At 38.3% G+C, this 24,406-nt stretch overlaps 1 protein-coding gene across 1 annotated transcript in view; it reads right to left on the reverse strand.

The window, feature by feature from the left end:
- The window catches only part of prkg1b (protein kinase cGMP-dependent 1b), a 198,856-nt gene that overhangs the window by 60,081 nt on the left and 114,369 nt on the right, over positions 1-24,406 (reverse strand). Inside the window, exons 4-5 of the mRNA XM_066664373.1 lie at positions 19,819-19,924; positions 15,518-15,581 (exon numbers count right to left, since the gene is read on the reverse strand). Coding sequence (XP_066520470.1) covers positions 15,518-15,581; positions 19,819-19,924 — 170 coding nt within the window. The remainder of the gene's footprint in view (positions 1-15,517; positions 15,582-19,818; positions 19,925-24,406) is intronic.

The raw sequence follows: 24,406 nt of genomic DNA on the forward strand, positions 1-24,406 counted from the left end.
TGATACTGTCATCTTTAGCTGACACTGATACTCAGAATAGAGCCTGTATTTCCAGCTAGAAGAGGCACATCACTCTCTTCCATCCATTGTTTACGTATATGTCTCTGCGTGCTATTACACATGAGATTAAACAAAGTAAAAACAAAGAAAGAAATAATGATATCATATCTAATATGGCTACTACTACAGCTGTGGTACTATATGAGTCCAAAATAAAAGGCAATTTGTCTTTTTAATCAGTTTTACAATGGAAAAAAATGTCTTTCACTCTGAGTGAAATTCCTCCCTCTGGAGCATAGGAACCTATAAGGAGATCACTGGCATCAGCTGCTCGCTTCATCTTCCATCTCCTCCATTATTCAGCATGGCCGAGGCACATCTGTTGAGGTCAGCAAAGGGTGTGCTCCAACCAATGCGACTGCTGGTGGAATAGTAGCGCGGCAGGCTCAACTGTCTTATCCTCCTTACCACAGATCAATCATTTCTCTTCTGTTCAAGATATTAATGTCCCTCTTTCACCTTTCTCTTAGAACCAGAAGGTGTAATTCTACAAGGTCTATATCATATATATATATATATATATAAAATTTGACATTTTTGAAAACATCTGTTGCCATTTTCTTAACAAAACAAGCCAAAAGAAACAGCTGAAAAGTACTTACAATAACATTTTTTGAAATGAACTTGATATTATTCTATCTTCTTGAATAACTCTCCCACTCTCCCCTCCCTGCCTCATTTGGCACAATCGCTACTCACACATCAGATGGAAAATTCTGACCTTCAGACTTGCTCTGCTCCGAGCAGGCCAGAACAGTGTGGGAATGCCCTCCCACTGGTGCACTCCAGTCCATGTATTTGGGATTAAGTCTAAACTTTCTCGGATTTGCTCTGCAAACTGCTCTTCACCATTCTTTCTGTGTCTGATTTATTTGACAAAGGGCGGCTAGGACGTGAACGTGTGTGTGTTTATAGAAGCCGACCTCAGCGCCCTGTATCACACATTTGTGGCGCAAGGCTAGGGCACTTAATTGCTTTGGCTCACAATGTTATTTTCAGACGGGGCACATTTTTATCAGGCAGTGTTTAACAGGGAGAAAAAAAAAGAGGAGCAGAGTCTCAGGCTCAAAGGTTAAATGCCATTCAACAGTCGTCTTCTGTTTCCCTGGTACGCTTGTATTTCTGTAAACCCCAAAGGAAACACTGCTTGTGCAAAAACCATTAAGTGGGGGATAAAAAATAAAAAAACAATTAAAACCCCATCAGATTTTCCTAAATGAAAATAAACTAGAAGTCAATATATGGATCTTACTGTATGATATCAAAACTGGACATTTTCAGAGTGGGGAGCTAATCAGGAGAGATCAAGAAGACTGAAATACCTCAAAATAAAGCATCTCAGTGGTCACTCAGAACCATGAAAAAGAGTTCTAATTATCATGCCGGGGGGGGAAAGAAAAATCGATTTTCACATGTGACATTGTGAAACGTTCTAATTCAGACTGATGCAGAAAATACTTTCAACTCTCTGGTGTCCTAGTAGATGTTGTCTTTGCAAAGCTCTATAAATAAGCAAGCATTTTGCCTCATTTATTAAACGTGACAGAGCAATTTGTTGTAATTTCCCTCTCCCCATGTGTTTCAAGGATATCATCTATTAAAAAGCAGCAACACTTCAAACCAAGACCTGGAAATCTTTATACCACTTAATACTAAGGGAGTTTGACACCATCTTCCTGACCACCAATTGAATGCTAATTGATAATACTTACACATAAACTGTCTTGGCAAATGTTCTCAAAACCCAGCAGCATATGAAACAGAATCTAGCTTGACATCGGATGCAATGCATCCTTTCTATTTTCTGTTTCAATTAGATGAAAAGCTCCTTTTATTGGAGTATTAACAGATTATCTACTCTTAGGTTTCAAAGTATGTCAGATTTTAATGAGACAATTTTGCATACGGTGTTGTACACTTGACAGATTTTTTTTCAGCCTTCTGTCAGGTTTGGACAGATGTTTGTTTGGCTATAATTGGGTCTAGACAGAATATTGTTGGGGATATAGTAGAGTTAGGAACAAACATTTTCAATCTACAATAAGAATTTGATAGAATTGAAGGGGCACAGATGGTAGGGGGATGGGTTTATGCCTCAGTTTCACAGGAATGAGATCAATTCTAATGAGCTGCATCATTATTTTCGAATTGATTTCATATCTAGGCTACAATATTTACATTTTTAACTTATTGGCGACACACACTCACACATTCACTCACACCCTCACACCTACAGACACTTTTGACTATATCCACCACAATCAATATATTGACCACAAAAAAAATCTAAATAACTGACTACATAATTTAGCCTACTGTCCACCATCATAGATTGGGCTAATGATGCGAGTGATTCCACTCAAACACCAAACACTCATTTCCTGTTCACCCTGTGTGCCTCACATTGTAGAGTGTATTCACTGCTATTAAACTAATATTTTTTTAACCATTTGCAAAGGAAATAATGGAAAACGTTGATTTTAATTTGCAAAATGTTTTGTTAGAAATAGCATTTAAAACTTGGTTATAATATCATTGCAGTCCAGAAAAAAAATATTTATCTCAATTTTGGTGACTTTTAGTTTACCACTGTTTGAAAATTTAATGATGAATGGACCAACAAACATGCTCCAAAATTTCTTAGGATACATTCTTTTTACATTGACTTTCATTTTTCCTTCTCCTATAAAGTTACTATTTTGGACATATATGATTTATTTTTCCTTTTGGGACTGCGACTATATGCATATATCCTGAAATAGAGTATATGCCAGATCTATTAGTGTTCAGGGCCCTAAAATAAACTAGATACATGTCAGGTGATATTATAAAATTGATATTGGAGGCTCCCAAGTAGTTCAGCGGTTTAATCACCAATAAATTGCTGGTTTGATCCCAGGTGATGCCTCAGCCATCCAAGGCTCAGAATTAAGACCCCGTTCACACAAGCATGTAAACCCAGAGGAGCTGTATATGTGAACGCAAACACCCAAAACATTCGTCCTGGGTTTTAGGTGAAATTTATCCTGCTAGTCCCGTAGTAAAGACTCAGAGTAAAGTCTGTGCATGTGAGAATAGAGCTGCTAATATTCAGGAAAGGCGCTTTAAAGAGCAGAATTGGCCTTGCATTCCCCTGCATCTAAAGCTTAAAGCTACACACTTTTAAACATATAGCACCTCTCTGCTATGGAAAACAATCTCTTTAAATCAAGCAGGTCGTGCAAGTCAGATAGCCACAGCATTAGAGGCGGTTGGAAAAGAAGCGGTGGATTGTCTAATATGTCTTGGATGAAGAATGTGTTCCACTCCACCCTCCTGAGGTTGGTGGATGCACTGTATGCAATTGGTTTGCTAGCTAGTCAAGCAAGGACATATAAAGCTACTGTCACACAGGGTTTGTGTCAGTGAATTTTGACATGTGAATTCGCATCTTTGACCAACAGTGCTGCTATACCCAGGTGTTATTTTGAGTTGCGCTACCTTAGTGTAATTTTATAAGTAGAGCTGCCTAAATAAAACAATAGGTAAGATATTTGGACACACTCAAAGAAGCATATCAGAGAATTCTCCCAACAGAAGTATATGCAGAATATATGCACAGTCTAAATCCCCATATGAGGAAAAAGATAAGGTAATTATATATTTATCATTTTTTTTCACATTTGATTCAGCATATACAGCTTTGGAGCACTGAAGCAAATAACAGTAAGCTAAGATTGTATATCGCACCAGAGGAGAACATATTTATCATGAAAAACATTCCAAATTATGGGACTGAGCATGCGCAGAGCTGCCAAGTAGGATGGGTTTCGATAGGTTGCACAACTTTTCAAAACACCCAAGCACATAGTGCAGACTGTGTGCAGCCTCAGGCACTGAGTTCCACCATAGTCAACACTCACCTGTACATTAATGAAGTAAGTAAACAGTTTAATTTCTGTTTTTGAAGGCAATCGAAACATATACAGCTTTGTTACTTCAGTAGCCCAAGCCTGGCATTATGCTGGTAGATCTTTAATTTGTTTAAATTGTGTTTCATTTCGATTTCAAAAGGTGATCTTATGCATAAAAAGGTTGGTGACCACTGTTCTAGAGTGTACCTTCTGCTTATGCTGCTTATCTAGAGACTGGACACTCTCTCTCCCTGTGTGTGTGTCTGGACTAAGCTCTTTGACCTGTAATTTCTTCACCAAAGTTCTCCTCTAAAACGGATTTGGGATAAGAGAGAGATCTTATTGAGTTTGGAGGCTGCTGGATCCTGTGCCCTGAAGAATTACCAATAACCGTCAGGTGTCCTTAATTCACCATCGACTCACTCTAAAATCTTGTAGAAGCCCTTCCCAGAAGAGTGGAAACTGCTAGAGCTGCAAAGGAGACCAACTTCATATTAATATCCATGGATTTAGACCCTGTCAACATGGATAAGGATTTTTTTAAAAACAAAGGATTTTGTCAGAGTTTTGGCCTCCCATCTACACAAAAACAGCATTTTAGTTTCCTGAAATTTGAGCTTGTTGAAAACACCCTCCAAGAAGAAGATTTCGTAAAACGCCGCCGTCAGTGTTCTCGTTTGCAAGAGGAAAATTAATATTTGTGGAAAAGCTGATATCATGCATCAAGCTTGTTTCTGGCTAAAATTCAAATAGCTCTGACTCCCTATATATTCAAGTACAGAAGCCTTAAAACAACAAAGTACACATGTAGATACCACTAGATTTCAGCTTCCCACATACACATCAATATAAATATTGCAGTATTAGGAATAAATAATGCACTATTAAGATCTAGATTCAGTAATTTCATGACTTGTGTATTGGATTAAATCTCTCATGCTTGATGGTGTTTTGATGTCTCTTAAAGAGGTACCATGGGCCCCTACTGAACTGGCATGGTAATGCAACTGTTCATCTGGATGGGGATATGTTTGAAAAAAAATCTTAGTTTTTAAAAATACCCAGATTCATGTGGATAGGACCTTAGGGTGGGATATCATAAACACTTCTGTAGGTGTAATGTGTACGTATCGAAATACTTTTGTCTATATAGTGTATGTTTACAGCTTTATTGCTTTACTTGAGAAATAATTTCTAACAGCCTAAATTAGTAAAGATGGTACATTTGCTGAAGTACTTGGCTGAGGTTCCTTGATTGGGTTTTTAGTTGCTAACTGAATGTTTACATTGCCCTGGCTAAAGAAAACTTATCCTTTTTTGGCTAACAGAATGACCCCTCATTTTTGATGCGGGGGATGCGTTCCAAGACCACCTACGAAAAACAAATTTCTGCAAAGTAGAGGAAAGATAATTTTTTATGTATTTAATTAGTACTTGGACTTTTAAAATCCTCCCTGTACTGTTCACAACCCACCCTTTGCATTAAACAGTCATTCTATAATGTTTTTCAGTTGGAACTAAAAATCGCGAAGTAGCGAATCCGTGAAAGATGAACCGCGAAGTAGCAAGGGATTACTGTAATTTAATGACATTTCTGATGACAAAGAAATAGGCAAAAATATATATATATATAATAATAATAATCAGGTTAAATAAGACTCAAATTAGCAAGCATCATGGCTTAGTATTAGCCTAGATTACACAAAATCTATCATTAAGCAGAGATCAATAACCTTAAAGGCTGAGATCATTTTCTCACACCTCAAAAATCTCCCCTGCACGCATTTAGAATTTTATCAGATGGGTGGGATTGGACACACATTTTGTTGGCTATGGATGGATTTTTGTTATTTTGCCATCTACCCTTTATTTGGGCTACCTTTAATGAAAAAAAAATCATGTATTGGGCAAAAGATATTTGAGTATGGACAAAAATGTAAAAATATTCATTATTATTTTCATGCATTCTTCAATCAGCTAGTCCCCAGCACTACTTTCCAGTGTATTTCAGATTATTATAGAGTTATAGCAGTCCTTATGCAATAGTCATGTCTCAAACCCAAGTGCTGTACATTGTATTGTATCACCTGTTCCATTTCTGAATGGGTCTGATTTGTCGATGATTGTTATTTTTTAGAATGGCCGCTGATTCTGAAGAATGACTCTGTCACTGTACATAATTTGCTTTTAGTGGTTCTTAAGTGAAGTACTTGAAGATCATATTGCAAAAGCAGACAGTGCAATAAAGGCTTCATTCAAAGCAGCAGAGAAAATGTGGAGTCTGAGCAATGTGATGTGATGCGAATGAAATGTCAAACATCTGACTAGGCTGCTGAAAGTGGTCATGTCCTGTCATTTCAGAAGGGTTTAATGCTTTGAGTCTGCCTGTTGCTTTTTGACAACCTGACAGAAGTCTGTTCCTAGAAGCACAATTCGGTGCACCTGTATCAGACACTATTCTAGTTTATCTCCAACTTCCAATGAAGCATGACTCAAATGCACAAGCTCTGACAAAGGAATTAGATCCAAATACGCTATGGTATACAGAACAAATCTAAGAGAAATGAATAAATATGGATTTTTCAGCCTCTGTTTTGTGACTGCAATTAGTCTGATACTGATATAAAATAATATGAAAAAGAAGAAACAAAACTAAAAATCAAGACAATTCCTAAAAACACAATTTAGGTGCAGCATAAATTATTTACAGGGATAGCAAATTATATTTTCTGCCTTTTTTTTTCTTTAAGACAAAAAGGCACTATGCATAACCCCTGTATCCTAGAGGTTCACAATTCAAGCCCTGGAGGACCAGTGTCCTGCAGAATTGGGTTATTCCCCTCATAAAACACACCCACATAACCTGACAATCATCAAACCATTCTGGACAGCTGCCCTCAGCTGTAGTATATAAAATAAAATACAAAATTCATTTATTATCCGTTACCGCTTATCCAATTCAGAGTCATGGTGGGTCCGAATACTACCCTGAATCACTGAGGACAAGGCAGGAATACACACACATTCACACCTTTTGAGTCACCAATCCACCTACCAATGTGTGTTTTTGGACTGTGGGAGGAAACTGGAGCACCCAGAGGAAACCCACATGGACACTGGGAGAACACACCTTTTTTTTTTCCTCACAGTCAGTCACCCGGAGTAGGACCTGAACCCACAACCTCCAGGTCCCTGTGCCGCCTGCTCCGGGTGACTATTTGTGAGGAGCTTGATGTGTTTGTGTCCGTTCTCCAATAATTCAATCAAATAGTGATGTGTTGAACTATTTTATAAAGAAACTTAACTGAATCAAAAAACATTATTCAGTTCCATATCTAGAGACCAGCAGAGATATATTGAACAAGTGTTATGAGGACAGGCTACACATGAGTTAGAGAAACAGACAGACAGATAAATAAATAGAAAGACAGAAAGAGAAGGGAGGAGACAAACAAAGATAGGATACAGATGCAGTGCACTTTGAGTTTGTGTACAGTTGTGTACAGACATTTCAGAAATCCAGCTCCTAGCCAGACATCTCCCTCAAGGCAAAGGGAAGAACCACTGAGAGCATCCAAGATTCAAAAGGGGAAGCTCAAAAGAAAATCATTTCCCAGAGGAAGAGGAGAAAACACTGAAAGAATCAAGGCTCAAAATGAGAAACTCTCTCACACCAGAAGTGAAGTAAGAACTTCTGAGAAGTATTGAGACTCAAATGTAAAAACTCTACTCCTCTGCTTCACAGAGGACGACAAAAAATAATTTTTAAATTATTTTTCAGAGAGAGAGAGAGAGAGAGAGAGAGAGAGAGAGAGAGAGAGAGAGAGAGGTCGACTGAGAAGTGTCCACAATTACAGGAGACACCAGATGCAAGGTGACTCATTCAGCAGCAGCACTGGAAACTCTCATGAATCATAACTCAGCCTTAATTACTTCTTAGGCCATTCTCATTTTCAATGATCTTTTTCAATATATAATAGATTAAGCAGTTAATTTTTCACTTTTATAGTTGGGAATCTAGATCTGAGTACTCTTCAGTGCACGGTGCTGGGGAGAATCGAAAATATGAAGGCCCCTTTCAAGGTCTAAAAAGAAACCTTCTCTTTCTTTTCTTGCACTGATTAAAGAAGATTTTCTTTTTTTTTTGGCAGAAAAGGTCATTAATCCTGGACAAAGTTCTGCTATCTCATTAGGCACCACTTTATGAACTGCCTCATGAGCCCCTGCCGACAGTGTTGTTTCAGTTCCTCAGTAAACGAGAGAAAACTTAAACTCTCAGTTAAATATTTTCTGCATCAAAATATTTATCCAATTATTACTTTAAAATATTCTTTATTTTGTTTGATTTCTTTAATTCATTTCCACCCACTAATTTATTCCACAGTACCATTCTGAAGTGTTCTTTCTGCTCTGATTGTGGGGCTGGTATAAATCTTTTAGATCGAATACATAAAAAGTTATAATATTTTCTAATATTTGTTGAATAGCAATGAAGGACTTAATTCAGGTATCTTAACAGCACTTTGCCAAGAATTGTCACATTCCAGCAACTCCCTAACAACAATCCGGGGTACCACAGCAGTAACCTAATAAAACCCTTGCTACTGCCGAAGATAACCATGCAACCACTTAGCAAAAACCTAGCAAACAGCTGGGATATCATAACCACTAACTAGAACACAACAGTTGCTAGCTTTGAAACTTCAGCCAAAATTAAGCACCTACCAGGAACCAGTGTTGTGCTTGTATGTGTGGATCAGGCACAGCAGGGCTGCTTGAGTTTTTAAGCACTGTGTCCACTCACTGTGCACTCTGTTAGACACACCTACCTGAAGGGTCCACCTTGTACATTGTAAAGTCAGAAACAATAGCTCATTTGTTAGTGTATGTTGGGCTGGTATGAGTGGATAAGACACAGCTGGGCTGCTAGAGGTTTTAAAGCCCTCAGTGTTACTGCTGGGCCGAGAATAGTCCACCAGCCAAAAATATCCAGCCGACAGCGTCCTGTGTCCACCGATGAAAGACTAGAAGACAACCAACACAAACTGTGCAGCAACAGATGAGCTACTGTCTCTTACTGCACATCTACAAGGTGGACCATTGAGGTAGGTGTGTTTAACAAAGTGGACGGTGAGTGGACTCGAGCACAACACACTCTCTGGTGGTCCTGTGAGGGTCCTCACCATTGAAGAGCAGTCATAAATGTGAAACTTGTCATAAATGTGTGCAAGTTAAAATGTTACATTTCTTTCAAAATACAAAAACAATGCAGACCTGCTAATCCCAATGGTAGTATCATAATTAATAATAATCCCCAGGGCTCCATATTTGCATATTACTCCATATATAAACCAAAAACAAACATGCATCAAATTCCTGAAAGGAAATCTGGAAAGGCAAATTTCTTCTGGAGAAAATGGGGAAAGTGATGCCCTTTCACTATTGAATCTTCATTATTAATAAACCTGTTCCTTTGAACTGGACTTGTTTACTTTAGTTTTAGCAAAAATCCTCATGTAAATTAATCCCTAGGCTCCAAGCAATGTGTGCAGAAGAGACAAGCTCTTTAAAACCCTTTCTATGGTATCTGTCTGTGCTTGCAAAACTGTAAATGCCAGACATTGCCCTTTAGCAGCTGGCTGCTTGTAGCAATTTGTTTAGAGATCGTTTAATAAATGAAGGTATATTCAACTAATGATTATTTGAGAGCAGAATAAGGGCAATTTTGTTTCTGGCCTGAATGGAAAAGTATCGATTCTGTGTTTTCTCTAGGGAAGGGGAGTTATAATCACAGGACATATCAAACAAAATGATTGCAGGAATTACGTTATGTGCAAAACCTGTTGAGAAATGCAATAAACCAAGAATCAACCATGTGTTAAAGCTTAAATCAGAGTTTTCTTTCTAATTAAGTTCATCTGGCTCCTCAGGCTCACATTGTAAATGCACAAATGATTTCTTAAGAATATCTTACAAAAGTCTAATAAATGTTTTCTGTATTTCCCTAGTATTGCTCTCCTCTCTATACAGAATAAGCAGTCCTAAAATCCTAAACTGAGCCTTGCAAAAAAACTAACCCAAAGTAAAACCATTTCTTATTTTGAGACTCACATTGAGTAAAACCTGTGCTTGTAAATTTGTAAATTTGTAAAGTCTTTTCAGTATCTCCTTATTTTATTAATATACGTGATGATGTCTAAAGTTTTGCATTTCACTGCTGCATTAAGCTTCAGGTTCTATCTGCTTGTCTTTCCTTCATTCCCTCTGAAATATAGATTCTATATGAGACATTTTACATTAATTATGCCAAATCACACAGCTCCAGGGACCTGGAGGTTGTGGGTTCGAGTCCCACTCTGGGTGACTGTCTGTGAGGAGTGTGGTGTGTTCTCCCTGTGTCCGTATGGGTTTCCTCCGGGTGCTCTGGTTTCCTCCCACGCTCAAAAACACACGCTGGTAGGTGGATTGGCGACTCAAAAGTGTCTGTAGGTGTGAGTGTGTGAGTGAATGTGTGTTCCTCCAGGGTGTGTTCCTGCCTTGCGCCCAATGATTCCAGGTAGGCTCTGGACCCACCGCGACCCTGAACTCGATAAGCGATTACAGAAAATGAATGAATGAATGCCGAATCTGCCAACATTTTTTTTTTTCTGTTTTATATGTCCCTGCCAATATACTAAGAATATCGCTTAAGAAAACCTATTTTAATGAACTCAGTAGATGTGTTTAGCCATTCACGCTGACAGGAGAAGTTTATTTTGTGCGGTACTCTCCGCATTGAATGAAACAACACTGCATTTAATAAAGACATTGCTAATTAATTAAATGTAAAAATACATGATAATTATTTATTAATGTTGCATAGTGCAGTTATTCCTCTTAGTGCAGTTATTCCTGCAGTAATTAGCAATAATCCTTGTTATTGAACAGATGGCTTGCTTCTCTAATGTTGCCAAAAGTAACAGGACATATAAAACCAAATCTCAAAGGCCAACATTAGAATGGTTTATTAATGGTTGATTAATTGCTTCTAGATATTTTCTTAGCCAATTGTCTTTCCTGTTTACCAATTGACACTCATAACTGAACCCAAAACTGAGCAGATTTTTCAGAAGGATCTTAATCAAACTGTTTTCACTCCTTTGCAAACTCAGACACAAACTTTAATCTGACAAATAACAAAACTCTAGTTTAAAAAGTCTGAGAATATCCTAAGAAAGTTTCATCTTATTGCTGAAAGCTAATTTCCCAATGGAGCACAACGAAACAAGTAACCATGTTAAATTTTTAATGAGGGTTACAGAAGGAATGTGACACAACCTCCTGCTGTGTGTGGGGCTAATGACAATTGAGAGAATGACCAAGCTGACCCCTATCCACAGACTCTAAAACCTACCTACTATTTAGCTCTCCTTCAGTGGACCTGTGAGCATCAGAACTGGACCTTGGATGTATGGCCTGACCTGATGAGCCTTGAATTCTTTCCCAGTGGATGAATGAGTAGGTGTGTGGAATTAATCTGTGTAAGTGTTGTACCATGTGCATTGTAGAAACAATTCAGTTGAGGTAGTGTTATATTCTAGCCTTTTGCTGGGAAATAATGGCTCAGGAAGTTCAAATGGACATTACTTTGACATGTAACACCCACCAAAACCGACATAATATGCAGTCTTAATTAGTTCTTTTTCTTTTGCTTCATCTGTCTATAGTGCTATTGAAACGGGCAAAAACTGAGTGAATAACAAAAGCTTGTAACATTCTTCTTCTGACTGTTCTGCAGCCACAGGTTTGTCATGACAACAAGTGGAGAACACACCAGTCAAAATCAGTCAAGAACAGATAAAAACAGAATTGTCTCACAATGGACTGACAAAGCCGAAATATATGAAAAAAGAAAAAGCCCTAAAGGCACTGGAGTGATTATCAGCGTTCTGGTGAGCTCCTCCCTTGGAGAGTTTAATTCCACACCTGAGCCAGCTCATCTGTGTGTTCACAAAACTATTGATTAACTGGATCAGATGTGTTAGATTATGGTTGGATTAGGGCTCTGACATTTAATCTTCCATGAAGGGATTTGGGTTTTGGGCACAGCCGGTCCAGTCTTTCCTGGGGCCCTAAGCAAAATTTTTATAAGGGGCCCTGCTACCTGAACACTGTGAGGCAAAATGTGACCATTTTTTGACAGTTGCACTTGACTCTCCACTAGTATTCTATCAACTAGTATTTTTTCTTTTTTCTTTTTTTTTTTTTACAGCTAATTCTGTAACATCTGAAACACTTAACTTGGAACATAAGAAAAAGAAGCAAATGTAGCTGTTTATTCTCCACCTTAAACTGTTTAGTAGTTTTATCTGGGCACCTGCAAATGGTTCACTATTAAAGGTGTAAAGAAAACGTCAAATATGCCAGTTTTAGTGTGATTGTGTGAATATTGCGGAAGAACTCAGCTTAGCACTTGATTGTAACTACATCATTTTTTAATGTGGAATTGCACAATAAGGACATTTTGAGTGTACTGGTGTGTTTGCGGAAGTTTAAACGAGTATCAGACAGTATAAAACATCGGTACATGTTCATGTTTCACTTTTCTGCTTAAAAGTTAGGTTCATGATACTGTAGCACTGCTTTTAAGGTCATGGAGAGCAGCTGTGTCTACGCATAGCACACAACTTTTAAATATATTCCTACGGCTATGTTTATAGACTATTATTTATTAACAATACAACCTCTTCCTGTTGTTCCCACAGCTCAGTTTCCTGGAGTCTTTTATTTCCCTTTCTATATATTCTGAAGTATAGTTTCACTTCTAATGATACAATAACTTTCCCTAACTTGACAAGAGGAGGCTTCGTTAATTTGCAGGGTGTGTAGTGAGCATATAGGGTGGTCTGTCTCTGCTTGTGGTTGTGGATGTGCCATAGCTAAGCAGAGAAAGAATAAGTTTTAATTAAATATGATTTTACATGAATGCATATCTTTCTTGTCTGTGTTGAAAGCCAACAATCCCATCACAAACTATTTCTCAGTGTGAGAGTATGCAGAGTTCAGCATCCTGAAATAGAAGCTGTTCCCAAAAAAGCCATGATTGGAGCATTCAGTATCATCTTCCCCTAACTCTTCAGGCTCCAGTGACACTACCGGCTTTGATTTTGACAGCATGAGTCAGCTTAGTTACCACTGGAAAAAACACATTTTGGCACCTCAACTTCATCGCAATATATATTTACAGAAAATACCAACATATTAGAGACAAAATAAGGGCAATATACATCTTACAATTGATGAAATAGGAAAACTAGTGGTCACATGCGGAATGATGTGGTTGGTCACAGGGAACAGGCAGGGAAATTGCTTCAATTGCTCACAGTCAGTTCTTAATGGACTGGAAACACACTGCACTACACATCTTTTAAAGCTTTTTCGGAGATGAATGCACCTCCCAGGCACCAAGAGGGCTCAGAACGGTACAGAGCAGACAGCAGATGATTCCATATTAAGGTTTTGCCAAATGTATCAATCACATCTTCGAGATATAGACTAATATAAATCTCCACTGACTATAAATGCACTACAAAATTTAATTAGAAGGAACAAGAATGAATTTTAAAGACTGAACAAATAGCTTTAATGTTATTTATCTGGAAGATAAATAGCATCTGTGTCATACAGTTACAGAAAGATAATAATTTCCAAAGAAAAGGACAGAAGAGCCTCTGGCCCATTTTCAGTGGAAGTCAACATGGGCTTAGTGGAGAATACAAGTTTAACAAAGGGAAAATGTTTATGATTTTGCTATTTCTCTCCAAGTCATGGAAACTAACTTCACTGTTTTGTAAAATTGTAAAGATATAAATTTTTGTACTGCTGCACTTACAATGCCATTGCTCTGCTGTGTTTAATTTTGCACTTATGGTCAAAGAAAAGGGTGTCATCCCTTTTCCCCCATGCTACTAGAGAGCCATATTTCATAGATGCATCCATCCATCCATCCATTATCTGTAACCGCTTATCCAATTTAGGGTCGCGGGGGGTCCAGAGCCTACCTGGAATCATCGGGCGCAAGGCGGGAATACACCCTGGAGGGGACGCCAGTCCTTCACAGGGCTTCATAGATGCATATTTATGTATTTTTTAAATTTACCTTTCATATTTTCTCTCCAATTTTAGTCTCTACCATGTGTTAGCTGAGGTTTCTCCAATCACACACATTGTTACCAAGCTATGATGGTAAAGGCAGGTCATGTGAAGCCAGCCACTGCTTCTTACCTCATGTAGCTACACCTTTGAGATTTTGAAGTTGTATATCTACAGTGGGGAAAATAAGTATTTGATACACTGCCAATTTTGCAAGTTTTCCCACTTACAAAGAATGAAGAGGTCTGTATAAAAAAATACCTGTCCACACACTCAAACAATCACACTCCAACCTCTCCACCATGCCCAGGACCAAGACCTGTCTAAGGACACCAGGGACAAAATTGTAGACCTGCACAAGGCTGGGATGGGCTACAGGACAATAGGCAGCAGCTTGGTGAGAAGGTAACAACTGTTGGTGCAATTATTAGAAAATGGAAGAAACACAAGATGACTGGCAATCTTCTTCTGTTTGGGGCTCCTTGCAAGATCTCACCTTGTGGGGTAAAGATGATTCTGAGAAAGGAATCTGCCCAGAACTACACAGGAGGACCTGGTCAATGACCTGGAGAGAGCTGGGACCACAGTCTCAAACTACACCGTCATGGATTAAAATCCTGTAGGGCATGCAAGGTCCCCCTGCTCACACCAGCAAATGTCCAGGCCAGTTTGAAGTTCACCACTGACCATCTGGATGATACAGAGGAGGCATGGGAGAAGGTCATGTGGTCATGTGAGACAAAAATAGAGCTTTTTGGTATCAACTCCACTCGTCATGTTTGAAGGAAGAAGAACAATGAATACAACCCCAAGAACATCATCCCAACTGCTTTTCTGCAAAGGGGACAAGACGACTGCCCTGTATTGAAAGGAGGATGGATGGGATCATGTATCGCAAGATGTTGGCCTACAACTTCCTTCTCTTAGTAAGAACATTGAAGATGGGTCATGGCTGGGTCTTCCAGCATGACAATGACCATTAACACACTGCCAGTGCTACTAAGGAGTGGCCTAGCCAGTCTCCAGACTCCAGTTTTGTTTTTCTATGGTATTAAATACTTATTTCATGCAGTAAAATGCAAATTATTTAAAAATCATACAATGTGACTTTATGTTTATTTTTTTAAGACTCTCTCTCACAGCGTGCCTATGATAAAGTGTACCTACGATAAAAATCTCCATTCTTTGTAGGTGGAAAAACTTACAAAATCAGCAGTACATCAAATACTTATTTTCCCCACTGTGTATCTATATCACAATACACATATATTTATCTGCATTTTCACAGATGTATAAATCCATCCTAAGTTAAACGTTTTTTTATAACCCTAATCCATGTAAAAGGAATTAAGATCATAAGGTAATACACTGTTTTACAAGAAAATGAATATTGCTTTGCTTCTGCTAACTGTTGAAGAACTTTCAAAACCTACCTCTTCCAGCACATCTGCCAGTTTGCTGAGTATTTCTTCTGGAAGGTTTTGGAATGTTGGAACACTGAAAAAAAAAGAGAAATCAGAAAGCAGGTTTGGGTTATTTGAAGCCCACTGAGGTCAGCCAATGGAAAATGTTGCTCTTGGCAGTCTGCTAACAGCATTGTAATATTCAGCATCAAAGACACACAGACCCAAGCATCCAATCTCAACCCAGCTCCCTTCTAAGACAGACCTACTTGTATTTTGATGTATGTCCAAGAATTTGTCCATTTTGTTTGTTCTTTGCTTCCTGGTGTTTTATTAAGAGGTCTTTTATTATTTTTTACACCCGATAGGGATTCAATACCACTAGCTATAATAATTTCTTTCCTTTTTTCAGAGCTGCTAGTTTATTTAAAATAAATAAATAAATAAAATAGAACAAAAGAAAATCTCAAACCAGGACAAAACAACCACTGCTGAACGGGGGAACTGATACAAAAATAGTAAAGTCATGTCACTTCCAAGTAACAGTAGCTACAATCTTAAAAAAGCTATTTATTTTATTTATTCATTCATTTATTTATGTTTTTGTATTTAGATATAGAATGTAAAACCTTACTGTTAAATGACAATCAATTGAGAACATTTAATGCTCTTGTTAGTCTGGGAAAATGTAGGGAGTATCTGTCTATGAAGATAATCTCAAGTGTCTCCTTATTCCTCACATAGGACACTGCACAGATCATGAAACTGTGAATTCTACTCCAATTATTTCATGACCAAAATTATTTTCTCAGAGCGGCACGGTGGTGCAGCAGGTAGTGTCGCAGGTAGTGTTCGAGTCCCGCTCTGGGTGGCTGTCTGTGAGGTGTTTGATGTGTTCTCCCAGTGTCCGCGTGGGTTTCCTTCGGGTGCTCTTCGGGTGCTCGGGTTTCCTTCCATGGTCCAAAAACACATTTTGGTAGGTGGATTAGGGACTCAAAAAGTGTCCCTAAGTGTGTCGCCCTGTGAAGGACTGGTGGCCCCTCCAAGGTGTGATCCCGCCTTACGCCCAGTGATTCCGGGTAGGCTCTGGACCCACCGTGACCCTGAACTGGATAAGCGCTTACAGACCATGAATGAATGATTTTTCCTGTTCAGAGCTGCAATGGGTGCAGAGCTTACACAGAAACATTGGTGCAAGGCAGAAACACAACCTGGGGATAGCTCCAATCCTTCACAGGGCATCACATACTCACCCCTGTGTACACTCTTGAAATCCATCTACCAGCATGTGTCTTTTTCTTTAACTTTGGCAGGAAACCTGATCACCCGGAGGAAACCCATACAGACATGGTAAAAACAAAGGGTTTGAGCCCAAACCCTCGAAACCCTGGAGCTGTGTGGCACTGAGATTAGCTGCAGTGCCTCTCTAGTGCTGGAGGTTTTTCTCCCACAGTCCAAAAACACATGTTGGTAGATGGGTTGGCTATGTGAATTTGCTCAAAATTGTGAGTGTATACGGGATTGTGTGTGTTTGGTGCCCTGTGATATACTGGCACAGTGTCCAGTGTGTATTCCTGCCATGCAACCAAAGATTCTGGGTGGACTCGCAAATCATATCGCAAAAATAGTCCTGTGTCAGTATTGTACACTAGGTAATGCCTTTGTTACAAAAGAAACAAATAAAACTACATAAAACAATTAATTTAATTATATTAAATGAATTATGCAATACAAATCTAATTGATATAATCTAAGTCAGTGTTTAGGATGTATATTGGAATACTCGTTCAGTAACCACCTTCAATTCTTCAAAAGCCTTACAGTGTTATTTGGGCCAACCCTATTATGTTTTACAAGAATGTTTAAACAAGCCAACTCGAATGAACCACAGATTCTGCTTGTTTTGTCTGTTACACAAGATGATGCAGACAAGGATTCAAGAGCAGGCTGGTGTCACAGTGATCGAGGGAAAATAAACAATAGTGAAAATATACAGCCATCCCTTGCCTCTCAATGTCACGATGGAGAAGGATCTAAATTGAGATTGTTCTCAGAAGAGCAGGAAGAATGCCTCAGGTTGAAGTGTGGGTGGACTTTTTCCCTCATCACTTTTTCATTTCAAGTGCAATGCCAATCACGGTAAAAACAGTAGGCAAGGGGGTGTTCTATATTCATAATATATTTATGGAATTTTGCATATCTTAAAGGCACACCACGTAATATTTTTACTTTAAAATCACAGCTTCAAAATCACTGTGATGCTCAAATGAGCTGTGACTGGGAGAATACAGCCTGTATCGTTGCTACTCTGGTCTCAGCTCTGTAGAAACTACACTATGTAACTTCTGGAAGACGGAAGGGTCGACATTCTGATTGACAACATTTTTCACTGGATTCTCCAAACCCTGTCCTTGCTTTGTGCACAGGGGCACAGTCCAGCTGGAAGAGGAAAGGGTGTTCACCAAAATGTTGTCACAAAGTTGGAAAAATAGCATACAAAAAGTTTGGAACTGTGTAATGAATGATGATGATTATGGAGGTTTTGATATGCTGAATGATTGTTTTGATTAGCTAAATGATTTAGCTGACTCAGATAAGCTGAAAATTTGTATTAAATTAATTAAATATAGGGCTGTTAAATGTGGACAAAGATTCATACCTCTGAATTTATATCCGTATACCTGCTGTGCCAATTTGCTACATATAAATGTTGTTCATATATAAGTAGTTTGATCCAAATTCTTCAGCTGGTCCTTTAACTGTCCAATAAAAAAGCATTGATTTGCCCAATTCAGCTGGTTCATTTTCACCTCACAGAAAGGTGAATTGATTCTTTTCATCAGATGGTTCGAGCAAATCCTCTCAGGAAATCAAACAAATATCCTGGAGCTAATGTAAAGTGTTTAAATGCAAGTGTCGTCATCTGTCCTCCATATTGATTATATGCAACAAAGCACAGCAATATCAAACTAGTGATTTAAGTTATGAAAAACTATGGACACAAATCCAATTATGTATACTCCTAAGTCCTTATGCCATGTTGCAAAATGGCAGACTTGTTCATTCCATGCGCTATGCTGTCCTCGAGTGCTCGCTGAGGAAAATAAATTCTGCAAGCATTGGGTTTTCAGCAGACTTAATGCAGACAAGAGTGATTATTGCATATATTATTTCCTTTTCAAGTGTAATATTGACAACACCATCTTGAATATACACTTAGGTTATTCAAGCCTCTAAAATTCTATTCAGGCAAGTCCAATTTAAGTCTGTTTGTTTGTAATGGGAGAGGCACTGCAGGTAATGTTGCTGGTACACACATCCAGGGTCTTGAGGTCCTGGATTCAATCTCCTTGGGTCATTGTGAAAAATGGGGTTCCACTCTGTGCTCCATTTTCCAAAATCCTAAACTCCAAAACATCATGCTTGTAGGTGGATTGGTTATTCATAATTGCCAGCAGGTTGAGTGTCTGATGCCCTGTGACAGATGGGCACCCTGTCCAATTTGTGTTTCCTGCCTTGTACCTTTGCCTGTATCACATAGCTGATGTGTGGCAAGTATACTTGCGTAGGTTGACTACGGTCATAACCTCCATGTATGCACATTGATGTTGGTTGAGGCAACTCCCTAATAATCTATAAAATATAAAGCACTTTGAGTGTCTACAAAAAGGCTATATGAATGTATCAGTAGGACTGATGTTTTTAGAAACTCAGAACTAGATGTCAAGCTACAATATTGACTTAGACTTTTGCTGCTTAGCTATAATACAAAGTTATTTTTGATACAGTATTTCAAAACTTCATTGAAAGCTCTTGGAATTTTTTTATTATTCTTCAAAGCGCACAAGCTATACAACATAAAAAATTAATTCGTGAATGCCTTCTGCCTTGGGGTGAAATCTGAACCACGTTCTACATCATTCATAAGTAACTAGTAGTCCAGATCTATATGCATTTTCTCGCTGAGTGCATGAGAATGAATTAAGCTCAGATGGGCAGAATGAATGTGCCCAAACCACCACCAATAATCACAAATCCTCCACTGTCAATTCAAATTGTGTATGTTTCCGCTTAAAATTGGATACAGACTGAAATCAAACCAATGCACCACTGTCATACACAATAACAGGTTGTCATTTGCATCATGCTCAACTGCTTTCAGATTATTAAACCTAATATTAAACATCATTTCCAACCAAAACAAAATGCACAGCTTCTCAGTAGGTTTTTCACAGTTTTAAACTCAGAAAAACAACTGCATCTCTACTGGTGCATGTTGACAGTTTGCCCACAAGAAAATAGAAAAAGCATGAGATAAGATAGATGCCCACCTCTTCAGGAACTCCATGTACTCAGCGTGCTTGATGAGTCCTGTCCTCATCATGATGGTCTGGAAACACTGCCGGTCGATGGCCCATAACTTCACATTGGTTAGAGCTGAGGAACAGATTCAAATAACAAACATTAGCCTGAATGAACTGAAGAAAAGTAATATCTTACATAATTTTTTTATATGTATTATGTGTACCAAAAAGTTTTGAAGTTTTTATTGTATAATTTTCCACTCTTTTGTCATTTTGTGGTAACTGTTACATTGTTGCCATATGACAAATGTCATTTTCTTTTTTAAAAATCTAGCCATAACCCATAACGCACGCAGTGATGAACATTTGAATTTGAGTTTGAATTTTGAATTGCAATTCTATGTTACATAAACATGCTTTAAATCTTATTTGTACATCTAATACTTTTGTAAACCTCTTGTACAATTCTTTTCTAAACTTTGTGTATGTGGTTTGTGGTGGCTTGAAGACCAAAACATAAACATATATAGTTACAAACAAAGGTATGTTTTATTTCATGACACAATCTTTTAATATTAATTATGATTCTATTATTATTGAATTTAATATTTTTTTGGCATTGCACTGGCAGAATTTTCATACTGATTCAGGCACCTACCAAAAAACTGCCAGTATTAGTGCTATAATTAAAATATACTCAACACTACTGTCATATAGTCCCTACAATAGACTTGTTCCTCAAGGTTTCAGCATCACTTATACAACTGTTTACCTTGATAATACCCTCTTGAATCAAAATCAAGAGTAAGAGTCAGACTACACATATTCAAAGTCTCCTGATCTCTCACTTTATCACACCTGAAATCCCAATCACCCATTGATGGCTGTTGTAATTCATTCAGATTTGGAATAATGCATTTCAATGTCTGGGATGTTAGCCGAGGCACAGGAATTTCAGCGGATTTGTCTGGTGTGACACAGACATGAAATAGCCTCTCTGCAGCATTATTAATAGGCCACTCAGATGTTCTTTTGGATTTAATTATTTACCAAACTATATTTAGATGAAAACCAGTCAAGTCCCTGTTGTATGCTCATGATGTGACAGCTCTTTTACATGAGAAATACTATATAGGTTTCTCTTTATAAACCACTCCTGCAGCTTAAGAGTGACTACCAGCAGAAAACAGATTAAATAGGAGTGATATTCACTCCCATGAGATAACATTATTGTGAAACTAAATAAAAAATATGGGCGGCACGGTGGTGCAGCAGGTTAGTGTCGTAGTCACACAACTCCAGGGACCTGGAGGTTGTGGGTTCGATTCGCGCTCCAGGTGACTGTCTGTGAAGACTGTGGGGTGTTCTCTCTGTGTCTGTGTGGGTTTCCTCCGGGTGATTGTCTGTGAGGAGTGTGGTGTGTTCTCTCTGTGTCTCCAGTTTCCTCCCACAGTCCAAAAACACACTTTGGTAGGTGGATTGGTAGGTGTGAGTGTGCCTTGCGCCCAATGATTCCATGTAGGCTCTGGACCCACTGCGACCCTGCACTGGATAAGGGTTACAGATAATGAATGAATAAATCCACAATATTGCAAGTTATATAGATAAGTGGTGTGATATATCAGGTATGAAGATTAAGGGTAAGATGATTATTACTCCTGACTAAAAAGTTCTAATCAATGCAGTAGCATGGTTTAAGGAGAAAATGTGGCACACTGACATTTCCAAACAGTTATATTAATAGTGACTTTTTTCTACACTGGATCCAAATTAGACCCAGCCTCAAGGCAGTTCTGACTGTGCATGGAAAGTGTAGGACAATAACTGTAAAACACCTGGCTTTACTTAAGTTAAATACTTAAGCATGGACAAGAACCCTTCCACTGAAAATGTATGTGAGTTTTCTGTTTGATATCCAATTCAGCTCATTGGAGAATGTCTCTCTTTCTGGACCTCTCATCATTTTCTGTAGGTCCATCATTAAAGCTGTGCCACATAAAATGTGTTTCTTAAGGTTGAAAGAAGCCACATTTCTGAGTCATTCCCTCTGGCTGAGACACGGAGCACTGGCCACAGGGCAACAGCAAGAGCAGGCCATGGGACACGGGTCGCTAGTTTTCAGGGAACGAAGCTTGGCCATGAGGCGAAAAGCAAGTGAGTGAAAGAAGACTTTTTAGAGTAATACTTAAAAACTGTCTTCAATATGTTTGACACATCATTTCCATAATGGAGTTCTGATAAAATTCTCTTTTTATTCCTCCTTCAACTCAAAATGTTTGTCCCTGTATTTCACACAGTTTCAAACAGAGAATTACAATTCATACTAATAATACACTAAAAAAATATATGAACAGTACATGGCTCAAAAAAGACTGACAAGCTCCCAGCAAAAAAACAAAGCAAAACAAAACAAAAAAATACTGAACTGGATAAGCAGTTACAGACATTGAATAAATGAATACTGCATATTTACAGTACAAGCCCTATTAGTGAAATATGAGCACAAAAACACAACAATCGTTCATTACTCGTGATCAAGGTAAAATATTAATACTAAGTAAATTGAATCATGATATTGGTTTGTGGACATATTGCCCAGCACTACTTACTAACTCACTCAATCACATGCATACTCACTTATATTTGTTTAACAAAAAAATGTTCCAAAATAGGCACTATTCAGTGCTTCACATCAGTGGACACTATTTAACTTTGTTAGGAATAGTGATAATGATATTTGTCTGGAGATGCCAGGTCTGTAAAATTCTATTCAGGCCAATTCTAGATGTGATTGTTTTGTTTTGTTGTTTCCAGTTATGGCTGCTCAACCAATATCTAAACTTTGTATTTCAATTTAGTGAGCACAGTAGCTCAAATACTGCATGTAGAACAAGGTCTAAGAGCTTATGTCCAAACTCTGGATCCTGGAGATTGTTCTGATAGTATTAGGAGACAAGATTAATCTGGTGGAGGATTTTATCTTTCTCAGCTTTACCTTACCTCTGATTAATGAGATGCCTTAGAAAATACAGCACAAATTTAGTGACAGCTGAAATCATCCAGTCATTTAAAGGTTAGTACAAAAAGGTCTTATGAAACACTTAGATCCAGAGTACTGAGTCAATCTGTCTCACTACGTCAACTTTGTCATTCTCACACAAAAGAGAAATCAAGATGATGCAAAATCATTAGCTTCAGTATAGCATTAATTAAAAGAAATTTGATTACAACGTATGAAGTGCAGAAATGTTTTAAAGGAGTTTAATTTATTCCCTACACATCAGCAAAAATATGATTGCTCCTCAGATTCCTAGCAGGACATTAGTCAGCCAGCTTGATTCAACCATCTTCAGTATTGTGAATGGACTTAAGCTGATTTTCAGCATGAGGAAAGGACATTTTATATCGCCTTGAGTTACAAAATAAATTAATGTTTCTTTTGAATTCTCATCGCAAGGCCAGTAATCTCAGTTTTAAGTTCAAACTGATGCTTTCAAGCTGTGTCAAAACACCAGAAACATGAAACAAAGTATTGCGGGTATACACTTGGCTTTAATAGACCTTATTTTGATGGAATATAAATTCTGCTCATAACATATGTTGTCCACTCATGAATGTCTGATCAGGAGGGGGGCTAAGACAGATTTAACATTTTTCATCATTCAATAACCAAAAGGCAAAGCCATTTCTTTCTGATAGAAGACCATAAAAAAGTATTTGATTAAAAAGTTATGTGTAGTGTGTACAAAGAAAATGTTAAATCAACTTCAAACATTCCTTCGATTTATCTAAAAAGGACAAGATAAAATGATTCATCATTTTAAAAGTCACTTTAAAGTCCCATGTCACCATGGCTCCATTCATCAACACAGTGTAATATTGAAAAGCTTAACGTCTTCAGTTCTAGCAAGTTAAAGTTTTCAGCTTGCACGAGCATCTTTTTCCACTTCATTTATTTGTTCAAAAACTACTACATGGCATAGACAGCAAGGATTCAGGACTGCATTGTGGAAAATGTTGTCACTAAAGTGTTTCAGAGCTCACTTCAGAGAAGATCAAGCCTGTAAAAAAGACCCCAACTGGTAACTGTTTATTGATCTCATTTCAACATTTCAGAGATGATAAATATCATAATTGAGAAGAGTTTAACTGTAACAGCCCGTTTCTGAATAGCATATAGCCTTCAGTCAATACCAATGTCAGATACCAACAAACATACTTTACAGATGTCACCCGGAGGAAACCCACGCAGACACAGGGAGAACACACCACACTCCTCACAGAACATCACCCGGAGGAAACCCATGCAGACACAGGGAGAACACACCACACTCCTCACAGACAGTCACCCAGAGGAAACCCATGCGAACACAGGGAGAACACACTAAACTCCTCACAGACAGTCACCCAGAGGAAACCCATGCGGACACAGGGAGAACACACCACACTCCTCACAGACCGTCACCCGGAGGAAACCCATTCAGACACAGGGAGAACACACCACACTCCTCAGAGACAGTCACCTGAAGGAAACCCAAACAGACACAGGGAGAACACACCACACTCCTCACAGAACATCACCCGGAGGAAACCCAAGCAGACACAGGGTGAACAC

Source organism: Hoplias malabaricus, chromosome 3, assembly GCF_029633855.1.
Source record: "Hoplias malabaricus isolate fHopMal1 chromosome 3, fHopMal1.hap1, whole genome shotgun sequence".
In the NCBI taxonomy this organism is placed as follows: domain Eukaryota; kingdom Metazoa; phylum Chordata; class Actinopteri; order Characiformes; family Erythrinidae; genus Hoplias; species Hoplias malabaricus.